Here is a 17819-nt window from a genome sequence, read left to right on the forward strand (position 1 = left end):
ACACAGAGCCCAATAAAAATGTCCTTGTAATGTGGGCAAAAGTTTGGCCATGAGTTGTAATCTCCCCAGGTACAGTTTACAGGTAGAGATTTCCCAGGCTGGGGGCCCTAATGACATATGACTTTCTATGATGGTTTTCAAGAGGAAATGGAAAATTGGTCTTCATGGTCCTTCTTGGCCCTGAGATTCTCCTTTAAAAAAATATTTATTACATACTTTTTTCACATTATAAAAGGAATATATGTTTATTGTGAAAAATGCAGAAAATTACAAGAAAGGCACTCATAATTCCGATATAATGGTAGCTACTTCCAATCTTTTTGCTCAAATTTTTCCAATCTGTTTTTGAGGCATAGCTAGAAGTATACATCTATTTATTTTTTGTGAAATTGACATTCCATTGTACCCCACCCTGAAATTCTCGGAATCTACAAGGAATTCAGAGCTAAACACAGTTCTTGCTCAAAGCCTGGTATGTGATTGTTGCTTCATAAACATTTGTTAACTGAATGGAGAGGGAGACAGTGATCCGTAGTCTTGAGCAGCCCCATTGGAAGATCTCACACTCAGGCCATGCCCGGATCCTGGCTACAATCTTTGCATGCAAAGGAAACATAATGAACTAGAAACTGACTATTTTCTTTCAAGAAAGCTTCCCCCTCCCAGGGGAGCATCAATAGTAATTCATTTCCCGTTTTTTGTGCTCATTATTTATTTCAGGAGATTCCATTTGATCCGAGAGCGAAACATACAAGAGACTTGCTAGAAGCATGGATCTCAGTGAAAAATGGCCTTTGGAGGAAGGAGCCTGGTTGTCTCATGCTGGAATCCATCATTTTGCCAACACCAGAGTGGGTATGGCTGCTTTTGATGTCCCTGATTCACGTGGTACTCTTCAGCTCCTGCACTCATTGTGCCAACCCAGCTGTACTCAGTACGTGCCAGGGCTGTTTGTCTTTTCAAAAGCAGCCAGGTGGTGGAGTCAGACAGAGCTGGGTTCAGATGCTGAATTTCCTACTTACAGGCTATGTGGCCTTGAGAAAATCTATCATTTCCTCAGCTCTAACATAAGAATAAGAATGCCCACTTCATAGAGTTGTGATAAGAATGTCATGAGTAACGAAGCTGTCATTTACCGAGCCCTTACCCTAGCCAGGTGGGGAGTTAATCATACAGCTTTGAGCACCTAACATGTATCAGACACTATATTCCTGCTTATCTTGTCTCCTCTCCTCTCAACAGCGCTGCAAGGATTAATGTTGACAATAATGCAATCAGTATAAACAAAGTAGGTCAGCTCATTTTCCCTTCTTTTTCTTTGTACTAGCATCTGATTAATGCAACTCAGCATTAAATAGTGGGATGTTATCACTGTCCAGGAGTGGAGCATACAAATCTAAGAACTATAAGCCTGACTCAGAGCTGTGGTCCTCTTGCAGGGCTAAGAATCCACCATCTACCATGCCCCAAATCTACTGGAGGTCTACTTTGGTTGTAGGAGCCATTCTATGGATGGGGAGATCAAAGGCCACTGAGAGTAATACATTCACATGATGCTTTTAGTAAGGATATGCCTCCCATTTGTTTGTTGTTCATGCATTCATTCAACAAATATTATTGAGCATCTACTGTGTGCCAAGCACTGAGAATACAAAAGAGAGAGCAAGATACACATGGAGATCACCATGTGCCCCATCTCTAAAATGGGGTAACTTATACAGCAACAAACATTTACTGAGTTTCTGCACTACACCAGGGTACATCTTCCAACCAAGACTACTACACACAATGGGAGATTCCCTCAAAGGAAGGTCAATGCTCTCAGAGAAGAATGCAGTCCAGCCAAAAACCAACAACTCTTCACTCCTGTGACCTGTCACACTGCCACCCTAGCTGCTTTTTAGAAATTCTTAAGCCAGTATCTCCTCACAGCCCAGAGTACAGTTGAACCTCCTCAGCTCAAAACACAGCCCTTCTTGATCTGACCCCTGCCTGCCTCTCTAGACTCGTCTCCTGCTGCTCATCACTAAAAACAAACCCCTTCCTCATTGCTATATCCACCTACCTCTGGATCCTTGAATACATCGTGCTGTCACACACGTGTGAGCCATTGCAAAGGCTATTATTCTATTTGCCTTCTACTTGGCCAGCTCCTATTCATCTTTGAAGCTTCAACTTAAGTCATCTATTCTGGGATCTCTTCCTGCTGCTGCTCCCTACACACTCCCATCCTGGTTTGAATGAGAGGTTCCTCCTCAGAGCTGCCAATGAACTCACAGATCCCTGTATTGCAGTGCTTACCACACTGCACTGTGATTGCCCATATCTGGACAGCGTGTGAGCTTCCTGGGGCAGACATCTTGTTTTATTCATCTTTGCATCCCTTTCACAAGTAGCCTGGCAAATTCTTGATGTATATTTGATGGTTAGCTGGCTGGGTGGCTCGTTGAATGAATGGGGAAATGAATGAATTATGGGTGGGACCACATCCTCTGTGTATCTCCACTTTCACTGAGAGCCTTTTTTCTCTATGGCAACCCAACTGCTTCTGGCACCACTACATCACTTCACCTTACTTTCGGTTCACCTATAGCATTTCATTCAACGACCTCAGGCTTGTTCACCAAAGCTTGAAGGCAGAGGACAGACAGGAAGCAGGTATGGTTTGTCCACCAGTGCTTTTGTAACCTAGGCAATGGAATCATCCACCATAGAATTTTAGAACTGATAGGAGCCTTAGGGATCACTGTGACAAAGAGGTGGCTAGAAACTGCTTATTGTGACTAGCTCCAAGCACTAGCGCATCCCTCTGTGAGTTTACCACATCATGTATCTGCAATCTTTGGGGCATGGCTGGCTAACAGGAAGGAGGACCAGATCTGTGTCTAGATCCGCCTAATGGAGAGGCACTGCTCTCAGGTAAGTGATGAGCTTCTGGGGCTGATGAAGAGGCTGAGCTCTGGTGAGCAACAGATACCATGATATCCGGCCCCAGTTCAGGCAATCGGTGTGTGATGATGGAGGTGTCCAAGGCAGAGTACAGTAGTGTTATGGTTTGTGGGTAAAACACCATAACAAGGAATCGATGTGGCTAAAATTTGAAAATCTTTGTGGGCAGCTGATGTTAGGGTTGTTCTCAGAGGCCTGGGCTAGGATTCAAGGAAAGAGCTCAGGTCTTAAAAGGTCTAGGTGAGGTGTCAAAATGGGAGCCTAGTGAAATCTTAAAGTGAGATGAGGAAACTCACACTCAGAAACGAAAAGTGGAAACCCCTATGTGGCAGGCCTAAGATAGAACTGGACAAATTACAAAAAAAATATTCATAATCATTTTTTAAGTAGATACATTACACCAGACATCATGCTAAGCCTTTTTGTATAGATATAGACTGTCTCAATTCATTGTCACAACCAGCTTATTCTCATTTTATGAATAAAGAAACAGCCTGAAGAGGCTGAAATATTTGTGCAAGGCTGGTAAATGGCAGGGTAGGGATTTGAACCTAGATCTGCCTAACCTCGAGCCCGCCGTGGGCTACTGCCCCTTAATTCACCCTCGAACACCCTCTACTCTGCCTTCTCAGTTTAAGGCTCTGGTGGTCCAGTTAAGATTTCTATTGCTGGTTACTTCATTGTCATTGTAGAAAGGAGAACTAAGTCTGCGCGGGGCCAGGAAATAAACAGTGCTGTCACAATGTGTGGATTATCATTCAAGACTTTCCTACAGCTGCCTCAGCTAGTGCGTTGCCATGGCCCTGGCCCACCTGCCTGAGAGCGTCTTTCTTCCACATCCCACACCCGTCCCACCTCTCCCACTACGGGCTAGCTCCATATTTGAGGCCAATGTGGGCCGATAGGGTTTCCATTTCTAGTGAAGTACCAGGGAAAGTCCGGGAAGTGTCTAGGCTTCCGGGTTTTGGGCTTGGCTTCATGGAATCCTCTGAGAACTGCATTATCTGCCAGGGAGGCTCAGTCATTCTGGTGAGTCATAGGCCTTGAGGCAGGGCCAGATCCATGGAACATCTGCCTTTGTGTTATCCTCAGAGCATCTCAGGCTGCCCTTAGGGTGGGATAGCCTCCAGGAAACTGGCTGAGGAGAACCCAGGATGTCCGTGGGTGATGTGGAGTTTCTGGAGGAAAGTCCCTGCACCACTCCTGCTTCCTACACCTCTACAAATACCCTCAAGGACCTGGGCCAGTGGTTTTGCAAACTTACTTTAAAGGTCAGGAATACATTTTCCAAATGAAATCATATGCAGTGCCTGACACACAAAACAGAAGGGGACCAGTGTTGAGCCAGAGCCCTGTCTCTGACTGGAGCATTGCAAGCTGGATTCGGCCGCTCCTTCGATTTGCCAGCTGCCACATCATACTCGTGGGGATTTGGTGTAGGAGGGGAGGCCTCCACACCCCTTCTCAGTGAGTCTATAAAACACTTATTCTTCCTGTTATAGATGTGCTCACTCAGCTGTTTGGGAATCCTGCTGTCATCCACTCTTCCCAGGGGACTCAACCCGCTTAAGCTCCTCATTCCAGGAGAGGCAGGAAGTGTGGGAAACATAACCTGGCAGTAGGGGCCAGATGTGTCTAGAAATGTAGTGGTGCTGTTCCATTATGATGATAAAAACAGGAAGGAGCAGATTGCCCTTCTCGTGCCCCTCAAGGTCAGGGAGCATTTTAACACGTCAGGAAGGAAGAAAGGAACTTTTTCTGAGAGCAGTCTGTGTGCCAAGCACTGCCATGGACAAGATTTCATTTCATTCAGATCCTCGCTGAAATCTCATCAAGTAGTTATTATCTCCATTTTGCAGATGAGGAAAGCCAGTCTTGGAAAGGCAATGTAACAAAGCCAAGCTCAAACAGCCAATGCCAGTAGAGCTCCCATTCAAACTCAGGTCTTCGTGCTCCAGAGCTATGCTCTGTCAGTTTCAAAGGGCAACACCATTTGGCATCTCCACCTTTCTGTGAAGCTTGATCCTTTTTATCTATTTCTCTTCCATATGATATGGTAAAAAGACTAATACAACGGAGTCTGTTACCCATGATCTCCTATCGGCATTTTTTGAAACAAGTTTCATAAAGCTCTTTTCCTTTTATGGAGGAGATCACAGTCTAGGCAAGTTTGGAGACGTATCAAAGATTAGTGGCAGAACTTGGGCTAGAACCCAGGCCTATGCTTCTCCTTCTGGCACCTGTGCTATGCTGATTGCTAAGGCCATAGCTTCTTGGAAAAATCATTTTATTGTGAAAGAAAAGAGGCCACTGCAACCCAAGATGACTCTATTTGCAGTCTCTGAAAGAAGCGATTCCCTCTCAGGCCTCTGTCCAAGATGCTGGGGTGGAAAATGTGAGATCAGAGTGGTCTCTGCATCACAGCAGAAATTTGCATTCATCCTATGGATTTCTTTTTTAATGGTTCAGTCGTGGATTTCAATTGCAGCAAATGTTTTTGCCTTTAATCTTAACACAGGGTGTTTTGTCTGATTTCACTCAACAGATCCAACTGAGGGTGAGTTTGAAGTGTACGATTTTCCTCTGCAGGGACATTTTTCTGTGTATATTTTTGGAATGGTTCTTTATTCTGATTCATGTCCACATACACCTTCTAGGAGCTTCTTGGCTCAGGCAGAGTTTATTTCCTTTGATATGATGTTGAGTGAGGAGTCTTTTAAATCTTCATCTCTGTTCCATACTTGGTAATAGGGATCCTGGGGAGCTGGACGGATCCAATTTGTTTATATATTTCACAAAACACCTTGCTTTTGTTAATAGCATCTACTGCATTGGTGTTTGAATTTTTCGGAGAACATATTTAGCATTTTTACCAAAATGAATCCTTGGCTTCCTGTCAGACTTAATTTCATATTGTCTCTTGTGTTATATTGTCATTGCTAAGGATAATGATCCTTTTTTTCAGGTGAGATTTGGTTAACTATTTTTCCTATAGAGCCCATTTCTTTCTTCTGGAAGTTATAAAACACTTAAAGCCATTATCTGAGGCTTGATTTTCCTTTGAGGGTAATAAAGCAACCATGTTTTCTTTCTCCCTTTCATCAAAGATTGTAAAGAAGTAGGGTGGGTCATGCTAAAAGAAAAGAAAAGAATTGCTCCCTCAGAGGAGAAATGTCCTTTGGGCCAACTCAGCCTTGGAGCCAATGCTGTGACCAATTAAGTGCAAATTTCTTTTTGATGAAAGCTTATGGGGGGGCATATGCTTGTCCTTGGTGTCCTCTGTTGGTTTGTCCAAAGAGGATGCAGATAAGAGACAGGATAACAGAAGACAGACATGCTGTGCTCAGGCAGCCAGGGCCCCACTTTTCCCTCTTAAATCAGGCCTGCCCACGCTCCCCAGGGAGATGAGGGGAGGAGGGGCAGGCATCGCTTCTCCTCTCTGCTCTAACTAGCAGAACGCCTCCAAGGGACAGAAGGCTACCTGCAGGGAAGAAGAGCAAAAGGCAGTGCCAGCAGGAGAGGAAGGCAGGAGGGCTCAGCCCACTTCTTTCTGTCTTTGATGCTTCAAATTGGTGACCTCCCAGGGGTTGGGGTTAGGAAGGCTGGACACAGATCCTAGTGGCCTCTGGCTACCATTCTAACTTGTTACTATGACATTTGTGTAGCTCTTTCTTACAAAGGGAAATGATAATATACCTTGGCTGAAAAAACTTCTCCCCATGTAGCATTTAGCCCCTCACCCAGCTCTTGGAGGAAGAAGCCGCATCTGTGTGAGATCTCATCTCCCCCCTTTCTCCACTGACCAAATTGCTGTGTAGCCCCTAGGGACCCCGGAGTCAAAGCAGCTTATTAAGGCTGGCTGGGTACAGAATCAGGGGCCCTCTCTGTGGCCTTTCCTCTAAGCAGAGACTGCAGCTAAGGCAGCCCTGCCACTTCTGCTGCAGCAGCCAGCCAGAGGATGACGGCATTCCCAGACTGCCCGGGGCATCGTCCTGACCCTCACCTGCAGTCTCTGCACGCTGAGCAGGATGCCATAATGGACATTGTGCTCAGAACTCCTCTTCTAGCCCCCCTCCAAAGCATTTGGAGCATGTTCTTAGCTCTGGACGTGGAGCCAAGTATTCCTTTGATCCTAGAGTTATAGCTGATGTTGTTATATAGCCAAACTTCATTTACCGAGGAGTGAGGGTTCTCATGGAGTTTTCCAGATAGCTGAAGTACAACCCTTTATGCCTACATTTTGTTCAAAGTTTTACTGTTTTCTGATAGCTGGTAAGACATTTTTCTATGGCTTTTTCTACAGTTTCTTGCCCTACTAAACAGAAAATAGTCACACCTCAACTTATGATTGGAGTTGACCAAAATTTCATTTAGAAATATATTGCCTTTAATTTGCAATTTATAATATGATATCGAACTTGTTCAAACAGTTCACATACACATTTGAATATGCTTAAAAAAAAAAGTCTGCCGGGACACACAAGAAGCTGTGGACAGGGTTTCACTCTGGGGATGGAGACTGAGATGGGATGGGAAAGAGGACTTCCGTTTTTTGGTTTATACTCATCTGTACTAAATGCTTTTCCCTTTACCTTGAACATATATTATTTGCTTATTTGATAAAAATTAACTTAGAACTATACATTATTATATGTTGTGTTTTTCCTTTACTTTGAACATATATTATTTGCTATATAATAAAACTAATTTAGAATTATATAGTATGTATATTATAATATATATGTATATATGTGCATATATATACATATGAATATTAAAGCTAGGATTGGGTTCCCAGGCTAGCTCCCAAAACCCTGCACAACTCATGATGTAGCAGGGCAATAGTAAGAGTGGATTGAGATATTAGGCCCCTGTGTAATCTGCTTCTGTGGGAAACCTGAGTCCCAGAAATATTTTACCCTGAGCCCCGGAGATACTTCCTCCTTGCCGCTTTCTCCTCACGGCCCACTCTCTAATAAATGCTGCCCTAGAAATAGGAGGAAGGACTCCCTCTTCCTGTCTGCAGGAGCTATGGCAGCAGGAGGCTCACTCTTCTCCTAGGACACTCAAAAGAGGGGACTCCGGCAGGCTCAAGCCCTCTACGTGGGGGAGAAAGGAACATTTACTACGCACCCAGTGGGTGCTTGGTCTGCCTCATACTTTACACAGTTTTGCTTCTCCTGACAATCCAGTGAGATAGTATTCTTGTCAGGAAACTGAGGCTCTGAGAGGTTTAGAAGTATCCCTGAGATTTCCCCCTAATACTTGACAGTGCAGAGCTTCCAACCTACAAACTTGTGCACTGTCCTTTATAACTCAGTGATCCTCCAGCAGAACCATTTCTTTATGAGAAGGCTATAAAAGTCCAGTACAGATAGGCACTTTGGACACTGCCTGAGGTTCAGTAAGGTCCTCTGTCAAGGAATCCCTTATTAGGAGGTGAGTGACATGAGGGCAGGAACCTGATCACCTTTGTATTTGCAGTGCCTAGCACAGTCCTGGAAGCATGGTAAATTCCCCATGAATGTTTGTTTGATTAACAGGACATATTATTGTTTGATCTGCTCTGCTTCCTACGATAGAAAATTGGAATCATATATTTTAGAAAAATTTTCAACAGCAAATATTGAAACAAGAAAAATATTTTCTCATTAACCTTCAGTTGATTAGGAAATTCAAACAACTAAAGTGCTATAAGGAAAGTTCTTGGCTTATGAATCATCCATTCATAGGAACAAATTGAAGGGGAGTCTGCTGGAAGTTAGAACAGCTTGGCAGGCTCCAGAACCTAACCACCAGGGGGAACATTGATGTCGCTCTCCCCATGGGGAAACCTGCTTCCAGCTCCAGGTAACCAACTTTCAAGCCAACGCTTAGAGCAAAAACGAAAAGTCAGGGGCAATGTAACATTGCCCTTAATTTGAAGCACACTCCGTGGTTAGCGACTCTGTTCAGTAAGTGAAAGTTGTTAAAGGAAAGAGTCCATTTTTCTCAGCTGTAAAGGAGCATGCCATCCAATAACTCATATTTGCTTGTTTTTCACAATGTGACAGTCTCTCTTCTGGGGGCTCGAAGTGCATTAGTTTAGTGTACTCTCACCACAACCCTATGAGTTAGGTATGATTATTATCTCCATTTTTGCAGAAAACTGAGGCTGGTAGAAATGAAATTACTAGTTAATAGTGGAGCTGGTATTAGAACCAAGATCCAGCTGACCCCAAAGCCCTCTATAGACTGTCTCTCTTGGAACACGAAGGCTGGTTCTCTCTCGATATGATGGGGAAATGGATGAGACTGAATGTGCAGACGGTCTGTTTGAGTCCATCCACTCATGGGCTCAGTGGATCAAAAGTGGTCCTGCTGTTAGGACCAATAACTGGCCACTAGAATTGGCAATGGCAAGGCCAGTCTTGACCTTGACAGGAACTACTTTGAAAGCCTATTTGCCTTTAAGAGCAAAATGAAGAAGTGGACACAATGAATGCAGACAATTCTTTTGATGAATGTTGTTGTAAAAGGCAAATGAGAATTGAGAGTGGTAGTTGGAGAGAGGTGGAGCCAAGGAAGGATTTTTTTTAAAGATAGGAACATAGTGGCATGTCTTTATACTGATGGGAATGACCTAAGACAGAAGAAAACATTAATTTAGGTAGGAATGGGGAAAAGCCAGGTGAGAGGGCACATGATCTGATCCACAATGGAGGGGTTGGCCTTAGATGGAGGACAGGTGGTTCCTCCATAGTAACAGAAGCAGGAGAGTATGTAAACCAGGCAAGTATAGAGTGATTGCTGGGCTGCACTAAGGTCCACTTGAGATTGGTCATCACAAATTGAAAATAAGACCAGGCAGCATGATGGTATGCTTCTCCAATCATCTTTTAGCTGGGTGCTGGCAGAGAGAAAGGGTGGAGAATTAACTTTTATGAGGGTTGTAGTTTTTTCAACTAAGTAGTATGGAGAGAGAGAGAGATGAATTTGAAGGTATATGTAAAAGAGAAATGATAATAATTAACCTGGAAACTAAGGTGGGTAAAGGAGGTAGGAAGGTCATGAGGAGAGTAAGGGACAGAGAAAAGGTCATGGGATAAGTAAATTACAGGTGCTGTTAGCGTCAAGGAGACACTGGATTAAGATAACAGAGAGAATGTGCTGGAAAGGTAGGAGGTGACGGTTGGAGAGGAGAATGCTTGTCATTGAGATTATGAGTGGGGTTACTATGAGAGCAGGGAGCTGCAACGGTTGGAGGAAGTCAAGAACAGGAGAGGATGTTGAAGAGTTGAGAGACCAGAGTAGGAGAAGAATCTACTATGTAGATTCGGAAATAAAAATTATCAAAGGAATAGTATTGGGGAAAGTGACAGTGAGCCGGAAGCCAATATCTTCAAGAAATGAGGTGAAATAACCCAAGGGTCTATAGATGGCAGCAATAAGTAGGAGCGGTGGGTAATATGGTCTGTTATTTTTAAGGAGAGCCAGGTTTTGATCAGAGTAAGAAATTGAAAGAAACATTCAGAGAAGAGGCTGAGGATATGGGGGATTTTGCTGGTGATGAACCATGAATTCCCGAGGGCAAATGGGAGGATTCCAGGAGGTGGGAGGGGAGGGTGTGAGGCGTGCAAACATTCACTCAAACACATTCACTTTCTGAATTGGGGAGCTCAGATTGTCAGGAGTGGGAAAAAAGAAGAGGATAGAGAGATAGGCTAGGCAGCTCAAGAATGGCTGCTTCAGTGGGAAGGACAGCCCCACCCTGCTTCCCTGGCATTCCTCCATGAGCAGTGATGGCTAAAGTGGCTACTTTCTATCCATCAAGGTAATTTGCAAACCAAAAGCTGACAGTGGAAAACCCAGAGATGGCTGAGTGTTTACAGAATTAGAGCACATTGGCACAGAGCTGGAGCCCCCAGGCTGCTGCAGCTGGTGAACTGATCACTTTGAGACTAGAGAAGGCACCCAAGAGGTTGCCCAAGCCGTTGAATCCAGTCTCCAAGGACAAGCATGGAGGAGGGACAACTATTTTCTAGGATTGCTCCTTCCTTCCTCTTAACTCCTCCTGGCATCGGTGCAGGCTCTCTCTCTGGAACATATCCCAGAAGCCCAGGGCTCTCCCAGGCACAGCAGTCAGCCAGTCCTGGGGGAAAATACATAATGCATCTGCCCAAGTTATTCAGGCCACTGACCCGGAGAGGGGGATTCCCACAAGCTGACATGAATTACCTTAGGATCTACAACTCAGACTCTCAGACGATAACTTTTGTTTCTACGTTCTGCATTTGAAACTGCTCAACTCTATAGAGTAGAAGGAGCATCACTCTGCTCTCCTCAGTCAGACAGACATACAGATATGCACACACACATCACAGTGTTGTGCAGTCATCCATAAGTTTCTTGACTTCCAAGGCTCAGTTTCCCTACCTGTGAAATGGAGACATATTACCTTTCCTCCTTGAACCTGCTGGTTTCTTAAGGGGAGGAAATATTGTTTGGACTGGAGTTAGAATTTAAGTTCAAAAAGAAAGACGGGGTTGGGGGTTGGGGGCATTTGAAGTTCTTCCTCCCTTGCTACAAGACATATTCAAGCTCTGAAAATCCTGCATCTCCCCGTGAGAAACACAGAACAGACGATTTCCCAAGCATCAGAGTAGGACGAACGTAATACAAAAAAGAAGGAATCGTTTTAGAACTGTTTATGCTCTAATTTTTAATAAATGGTCAAAGGCGTGGGGTGGATTGGGGGTGGGGGAGGACGAGGATACCCCCTAACCCGGAGATGGGAGGCAGCGCGCGCGCCGCTGCAGAGCGTGACGGCCTCGGTCGCCTAGCAACGGGAGGAGGGGATGCGCGCCGGGCGCTTGGCGGTGTAGGCGCCAGAGCTCGCTGCCGCCGCTGCTGCCGCGAGCCCTTGGGCTTCCAGAACCCGCTAGGAAACTTTGGGGCTTCTCGGTGTTGGAGGGTCGGCTATAGGCCTGGCGGAGGCAGCGATGCTCCCCGAGGGCTGAGGGCAGAGGATGAGGTCGCGGCCAGGCGCTCCCGGCACGGGGAGCCGCGGGGTCGCACCCCCCGAAAGTTGGCGCGCACCTGCTCGCGCCTGGAAGATGCTCGGGCCCCGGGCCGAACTGCCCCCCAAGTTTCTTTGGCAATCTCTTACCGCCCGGGGATCGGGCGTCCCGAAATCTGCCTGGCCCCAGGTTCGTAGGTTCTGATCGCTCGAAGAGAGAAACCCGCGCTTTTCTAAGGGACCTGCGCGTTAACTGGTGCTTAATCGATTCGTCCTGAATGGTTGCGATTCTATTTTTGTTTTCTGCTTTTCTTCTTCCTCCAGATAGTGAGTTTGTGGAAGCCTCTCCCGCGCCCTACAGCCCAGACGAGTTAGGTAAGTGTGCCCCTTTTGTCTTTTCTTCTCGGAATTCCTCCTGAGAACCGCGAGTTTGGGGGGCGCCGCGACGAAATCAGCCGGAGGGACGGAGGGAAAGGGCCAGGGGGCGCTTCCAGGGTTACATGTTCCCTTCGCGGCGAGAACTGGCCTTTTCTTAGCGCGTGTGCTTTGAGGCGGCGGGGAAAGTGTCAGATGTGCGGTGTCTGTGTGTGTGTGTGTGTGGCCAGGTCCATGGTGCTGCTCCCTCTGAGGAGCGCAGCACAGCAAACTTCCCGACCTGGGGCCTCTGGAAGCATTCGGATTCATCCTGTCTGGAAAGACGCGGTGGTGGCTGGTTCTGCCTTGCCACGTACCTTGCGCGAGAAGGACATCGTGTGGGTAGTCCTTAACCTGAATTTAATCAAGTCGAGGACCGAAACCGGCGCTCTAGCAATTAAATTCCAGGACCTGGGAGCTGCGTCCCTCCCTGGTTTCTATTCCTCATTCAGCCTGTAGGTGTCTGGCAATAGGGCATTTCGGTCTTCCTAAGCCTATGTCGTTTTAAGTGGAGATTTGTGGTGGGCGAACCTCCAGACTCTTGTCAGAGACAGACTTCCTTCTGTGAAGAAAAGGAAATTTGCATTGTTAGGATCCCTCCAAGTATTTCTGCCATTGAGTTCTACTTGGTGGCTTAGTGTTTGGGTTCTTTTCTTTTTTTCTTCTTCTTTTTTCTCATTCCCCCGTTTAGTTTAGCTGCTAACAATCAAGTCTGTCCTTGCTGTTCTCTTATCACCAGCTTGAAAAGCTTGCCTTCCTACCATGAAATGACAGCTGTTTAAAAATATTTATCCACAACAACACTCTCAGCCTTGGGTACTTTGTTTCTGGTCAGCCTCTCCATCCTGGGATGTATGTCCTCATCGAGTCCGACCCCACCTGAAGTAAAATTCTACCTCAGCAACGACTTTCATTCATTGCTAGGAGCCAGGCCCCCAAAAGAGGTCTGGATCAAGGATGGCATTCCAGGCAGAGAAGAGTACCTTGTTTTCTTCAGAAGATGTATTTCTGACAAATTGTGAGGCAGTCACATTTCTGTAAATGGAATCATAAATTAAATGCGTGAGCAAAACTAGCTTTTAAAGGCATGCTATGGTGAAACCCTTTAGTGAATGAAAGTGACATCTAAACCATAGCTTTGCGTGAAGTGGGTTATTAAGAGGGCAGATTCTTGGTGATCTGCTCCCCACGTGTATAATTGCGTATTAATGACACTAGCCTTGGAAGTCCACGGCGTGACAGAAGCTATTTGGTCCTCTTAAATTATAGATAAGCATAAGCAGTGGCAGGGTGAGCATTCCTTGCTCTGAGAAACTGCTTGTGTAACTACTAAATTGTTTGCATTCACAGAATGATTTATGTAGCAGAAAGGCCCAGGTGTTTGACCCTCTTTCATTTCCGTCTCTCCCTCTGGGACTAACAGACTGGACCGCCTGGATGAGGCACTGATAAATAGGGGGAGCCCTTAAATTAGTGGTTGAGAAGAAGAAAACAGCCTTCTTTCTCTTCAGCTCCTCTGTGAGAAAAGCCCAGTTTCTTGTGTGGAGATGAGAGTGTAACAGGAAACCTGGGGTTCGCTCCTGGGCTCTGGGATTGCAGGATGATTGAGGCTATAAAACACAAGTGTGAGAGTCTGAGACCAGGGTTCTCACTACTTCGGCTTCCTTAGTAGATATGTTAACTAGCCTGTTTTCTCATCTTTGAGAAGCTGCGTTTGTGCCAGGTGACCTCTAAAGTGTCATCCAGTTCTGTCTAGCCTCCTGCGATGCTGTGAGGGCCCTAAGGCAAAGGAGGCCCATAGGTACTGGGTATTTATCACTCACGTTCGTGTGCCATGCTGTTTGGGGGCATGGTGTCTCCAAAGGGTTATACTCTTCCTGACGTAACAGCTTGCGGGATGTAGCTGCATTGTTTCCATGCTATTCAGGTCAGGTCAAAGAGGGAGCTGGCATTTCTCCCTTGGAAAGTGTCATGATAGTTTTAGGTGCTTTTCTTAGACACACAAGAGGGAAAAATGCCTTTTTCAGCAGTTAATGAGCTTGTAAAGCAGCCATTCTTTCTGGAAGGCAGATGAGCAGATTCATCCTCTGACCAGAATTTAAGGGACCTGCAGAAGAGGGAGAGGAAGAGGGAAGTCATAAAAACTTAGTCTGAATTCTATCACTTAACTAACTGTGACCTTGGGCAGGTGAGTAGACTGCTCTGAGCCTCAGTTATCTCATCAACCCAATTAGAGACCTTGCGTGGATGTCATAAATGGTGTATGTGAAGTCCTAGCACCATGTGTCATATGTGCAGGTAATCAAGAAGTGCTTGTTACTGTTACCTTATTATTATTCTTATTTGAAAGACACTTATTTCCCATGCGTGAAGGATGGAATAGCTCTGATCAACTATCCCACCTAGTACCCAAAACCATTTTCATTTCTAGAAATTTCTCTGCAACTTACGAAATCTCCAGAAACAGATGCTGGGGGATGTTCATCAGATCTATTTAATTATGTGGTGGTTTGTCCCTGGAGCAGCTTGAGGAATGTTTTTCCATCTCAGGTTTTTGGTGACAATCCCACTACTTTCTTGTGGCACAATTGGTAGTCTGTTTCCCCTCCAAATGTTTGTATCAGTCTCCAAATGAACTATAACTGGCTCCTTTGGGGATTTATTCTCAGTGTTGCAGTAAGATCATATAATGAAATTAAGTTACCAAAAGAGGGGATTTGAAAAGGCAGTAGGAAAAGGAATGTATCTCTAGATGATGCTGTATTGAAGGCTGCCATGATGGAGAGTCCAGAAATATGCTCTCTCTCCTGTGGTGGCACCATTTTCTAAGGAGGTAAAGCCCACACCTCTCCATAGCTTTTCTGAAGTCCCATCCATGGGTAGAATGATGGCCATCTGAGGGGGTAGGAAAGAATGATGGGAGAGTTGGGATGAACCCAGATGTGGTCATGTCTGCCCCTCTCTAATAACCCTTGTAAGCTCCTTACCACCTAGAGGATAGTTATTTGGTTTGGCATAGGAGGACCTCCATGATCTGCCTCACCCCCACTCCTATAACCTTCTAGTTATACTGAACTATGGAGCAATCCTTTAAATTCAGCTCTGTTCCCATTGCCCCATGCCTTTCCTCCCCCTCCTCCCTTTCCCCTGGCTGGCTTCTACCTATCCATTAACACTGAGCTCATGTGTCATGTCCTTTTAGTGGTTCTCAACCCTGCATATTAGTCCTAACCCTGACCAATGATATCAGAATCCCTGGAGTATGGGCCCAAGCATCAGTGTGTGTGTTTTTTAAACTTGCATCCCCAGTGATTCCAATGTCTAGCCAAGGTTGTGAGCTATTGTGCTAGATTGTGGCCACCTCATTCTTCTATGTAAATCTAGCAACCACTACAGTGCCCAGTGCACGGAAATCTTCGGTAAATGCTTGTTGCGTGAGTGAGGGAGGGAGTCACCCCTCAGATGCTTTGTCTTTTCATAGTTATGTATGTCTAAGGTTGGCCTCTCTGCTGGTAGTAACAGTGCCTTAGGGACTCATCTTTGACCTGTGACCTATAGCTCTCTCCTTTCTTCTTCCTTAGGCTTATCTACTTTATTTTCTATCTTTCTTAAAAATTGAAGTTTTAAAACTATTTTTAGTATAAAAGTAATACAAGCTTATTTTGGAAAATTTGGACGTTAGAAAGAATGCAGTGGGGGAAGTCCACTCTCACAATCCAAAAGCAGACTGGTCTCTTGTTTCCTTAACTTCTCCTAATTTCTTGCCTTTGGGATTGCGCGACCCTCTGGCGTGCCTTGGTGAGCTCAGTTGCTGTTCTCTGTGCTCAGACCCCGTGACTTTCCCTCTGGGGGCAGAAAGGAGTTCTCATGAGAATAGCATTCTTGGGGGCCACGAGGGCTGACTCCCCTGAGGGCCAGAGTGCCCTGAGAAAGGATTATCTGGTGCTATTCTTGCCTTCCTCATTCAAGCAGGATGTGTGGGCTTTATTAGAATCAATGATAACATTTCTGTCACATCTTTAAAATAATAAATGTTTGCACACCCACCCCCTTGCCCTCCTAAAATACGAGATGCGATTTCAGTGCTGGATAATCGTCTTTACGTCTGTCAGAGTGCAGCAGCTTGTAAGTATAGAATTAGTCAGACTGGGCTAACTGCTGTAACAAACAAACCCAAATGTCCGTGGATTAACACGATAAAGTCAGTGTTTCTTGCGTATGTTACATTCTACTGTTGGGTTGTCAGAGGGCTCTGCTGCATGTGGTCATCACGAGCCCCAGGCTTTTTCCATGCCCTGGCTCCACCACCTTCTAGAACGTCAGGTTCCTTCACTGGATCCTTTGCGTCCATTTGGCAGATAAGTGAATAAGGTGATCAAGAAAAAGGTGTGCTCACCTAGCTCGTCTCAGCCTGGAGGTAACATACTCATGACTCTTCATATTCCAGAGGTGAGAACTAGACCCACAGCCTCGCCCAGTTGGAAGGAGGCCGGGAAGGGTAGTCTAGTAATGTGCCAGGAAGAAGAGGAAAACACGTACATTGGTGATCACCAACAGTCTTATCAGTCGTATTTCTCTTATTGCTCAAACCACAATGACTGAGCCACATCCTGGCCATGTGGGTGCTTGGTCTTTGTAATATCTAGGATATGGTTTGGCTGCTATAGCAGAGGCTAAAATGAGTGACTTAAACAAGAAACGAATTAATTTCTCTTTCGCTTAAAGCATAAGTGGTCCAGTGCTGATATGGTGGCTTTGGGTATTCTGATATCCTCAAAGGGAGCGTCCATGAAGTGGTCTAAGATGGCTGCTTTAGATCCCACCATCATGTCCACATTCCAGTCCATAGGAAAGAGGAAAGGAAAGTGGAGGGCTCAACCTGAAACCTGTGCACATCATTTCACTTACACTCCTTTGGCCTGAACCTTAGTCAGATAGCCACACCTAGCTCCAAGAAGGCTGGGAAATTTGGGTGAGGGTTAGGTGGAGTCTCTTGGCAGAAGAATGATTGAATAGGGTGAAGGGAGCAAGAAGTGCTAGATAACTAGTCATCTTTTTAAACAGGTTATAGGAAGCATGTCTTAGAGGTTAAGAGCATGGATTTGGAGTCATACTTGCTTTATGACCTTGGGTAAATTACTTAATCTGTATCTCCATTTCCCATCTGTGAAATCATGCACTGGCTATTTTCTGTTGCTCTTCCAGAGCCATTCACCACCCTTCGCCACTCTGCTCTGTGCCCTGGATAAGTTACCTTTTGGAATGTGTCATCTGGCTTCCAGTTGGTTTTGGCTAAGGAGAGGCACTGGCAGGATATGGGAGGGTGGAAAGAAAGATGTCAGGCTGTGGGGTAACGTGGCTGTATTATTCTCCTGAAGGCCACAGCTCCTCTAGAGAGGTGCTCTCCTACAGCATCAGGTCCTGCTGGATTCTGGAACCTCCACTTCTAGTTCAGGGG

General features: G+C 45.5%; 1 protein-coding gene across 6 annotated transcripts in view; it reads left to right on the plus strand.

The window, feature by feature from the left end:
- AMOTL1 (angiomotin like 1) overlaps nt 1-17819 on the plus strand; it is a 155694-nt gene that overhangs the window by 20395 nt on the left and 117480 nt on the right. For 2 of the 6 annotated variants that reach the window (XM_046685843.1, XM_046685838.1), the window contains exons 2-3: nt 721-855; nt 12272-12322. In XM_046685843.1, coding sequence (XP_046541799.1) covers nt 771-855; nt 12272-12322 — 136 coding nt within the window. In that variant the 5' untranslated portion in view covers nt 721-770. The other 4 variants (XM_046685844.1, XM_046685839.1, XM_046685840.1 and 1 more) reach the window with 3 other exon arrangements.

This window comes from Equus quagga, chromosome 14 (assembly GCF_021613505.1).
Source record: "Equus quagga isolate Etosha38 chromosome 14, UCLA_HA_Equagga_1.0, whole genome shotgun sequence".
In the NCBI taxonomy this organism is placed as follows: Eukaryota; Metazoa; Chordata; class Mammalia; order Perissodactyla; family Equidae; genus Equus; species Equus quagga.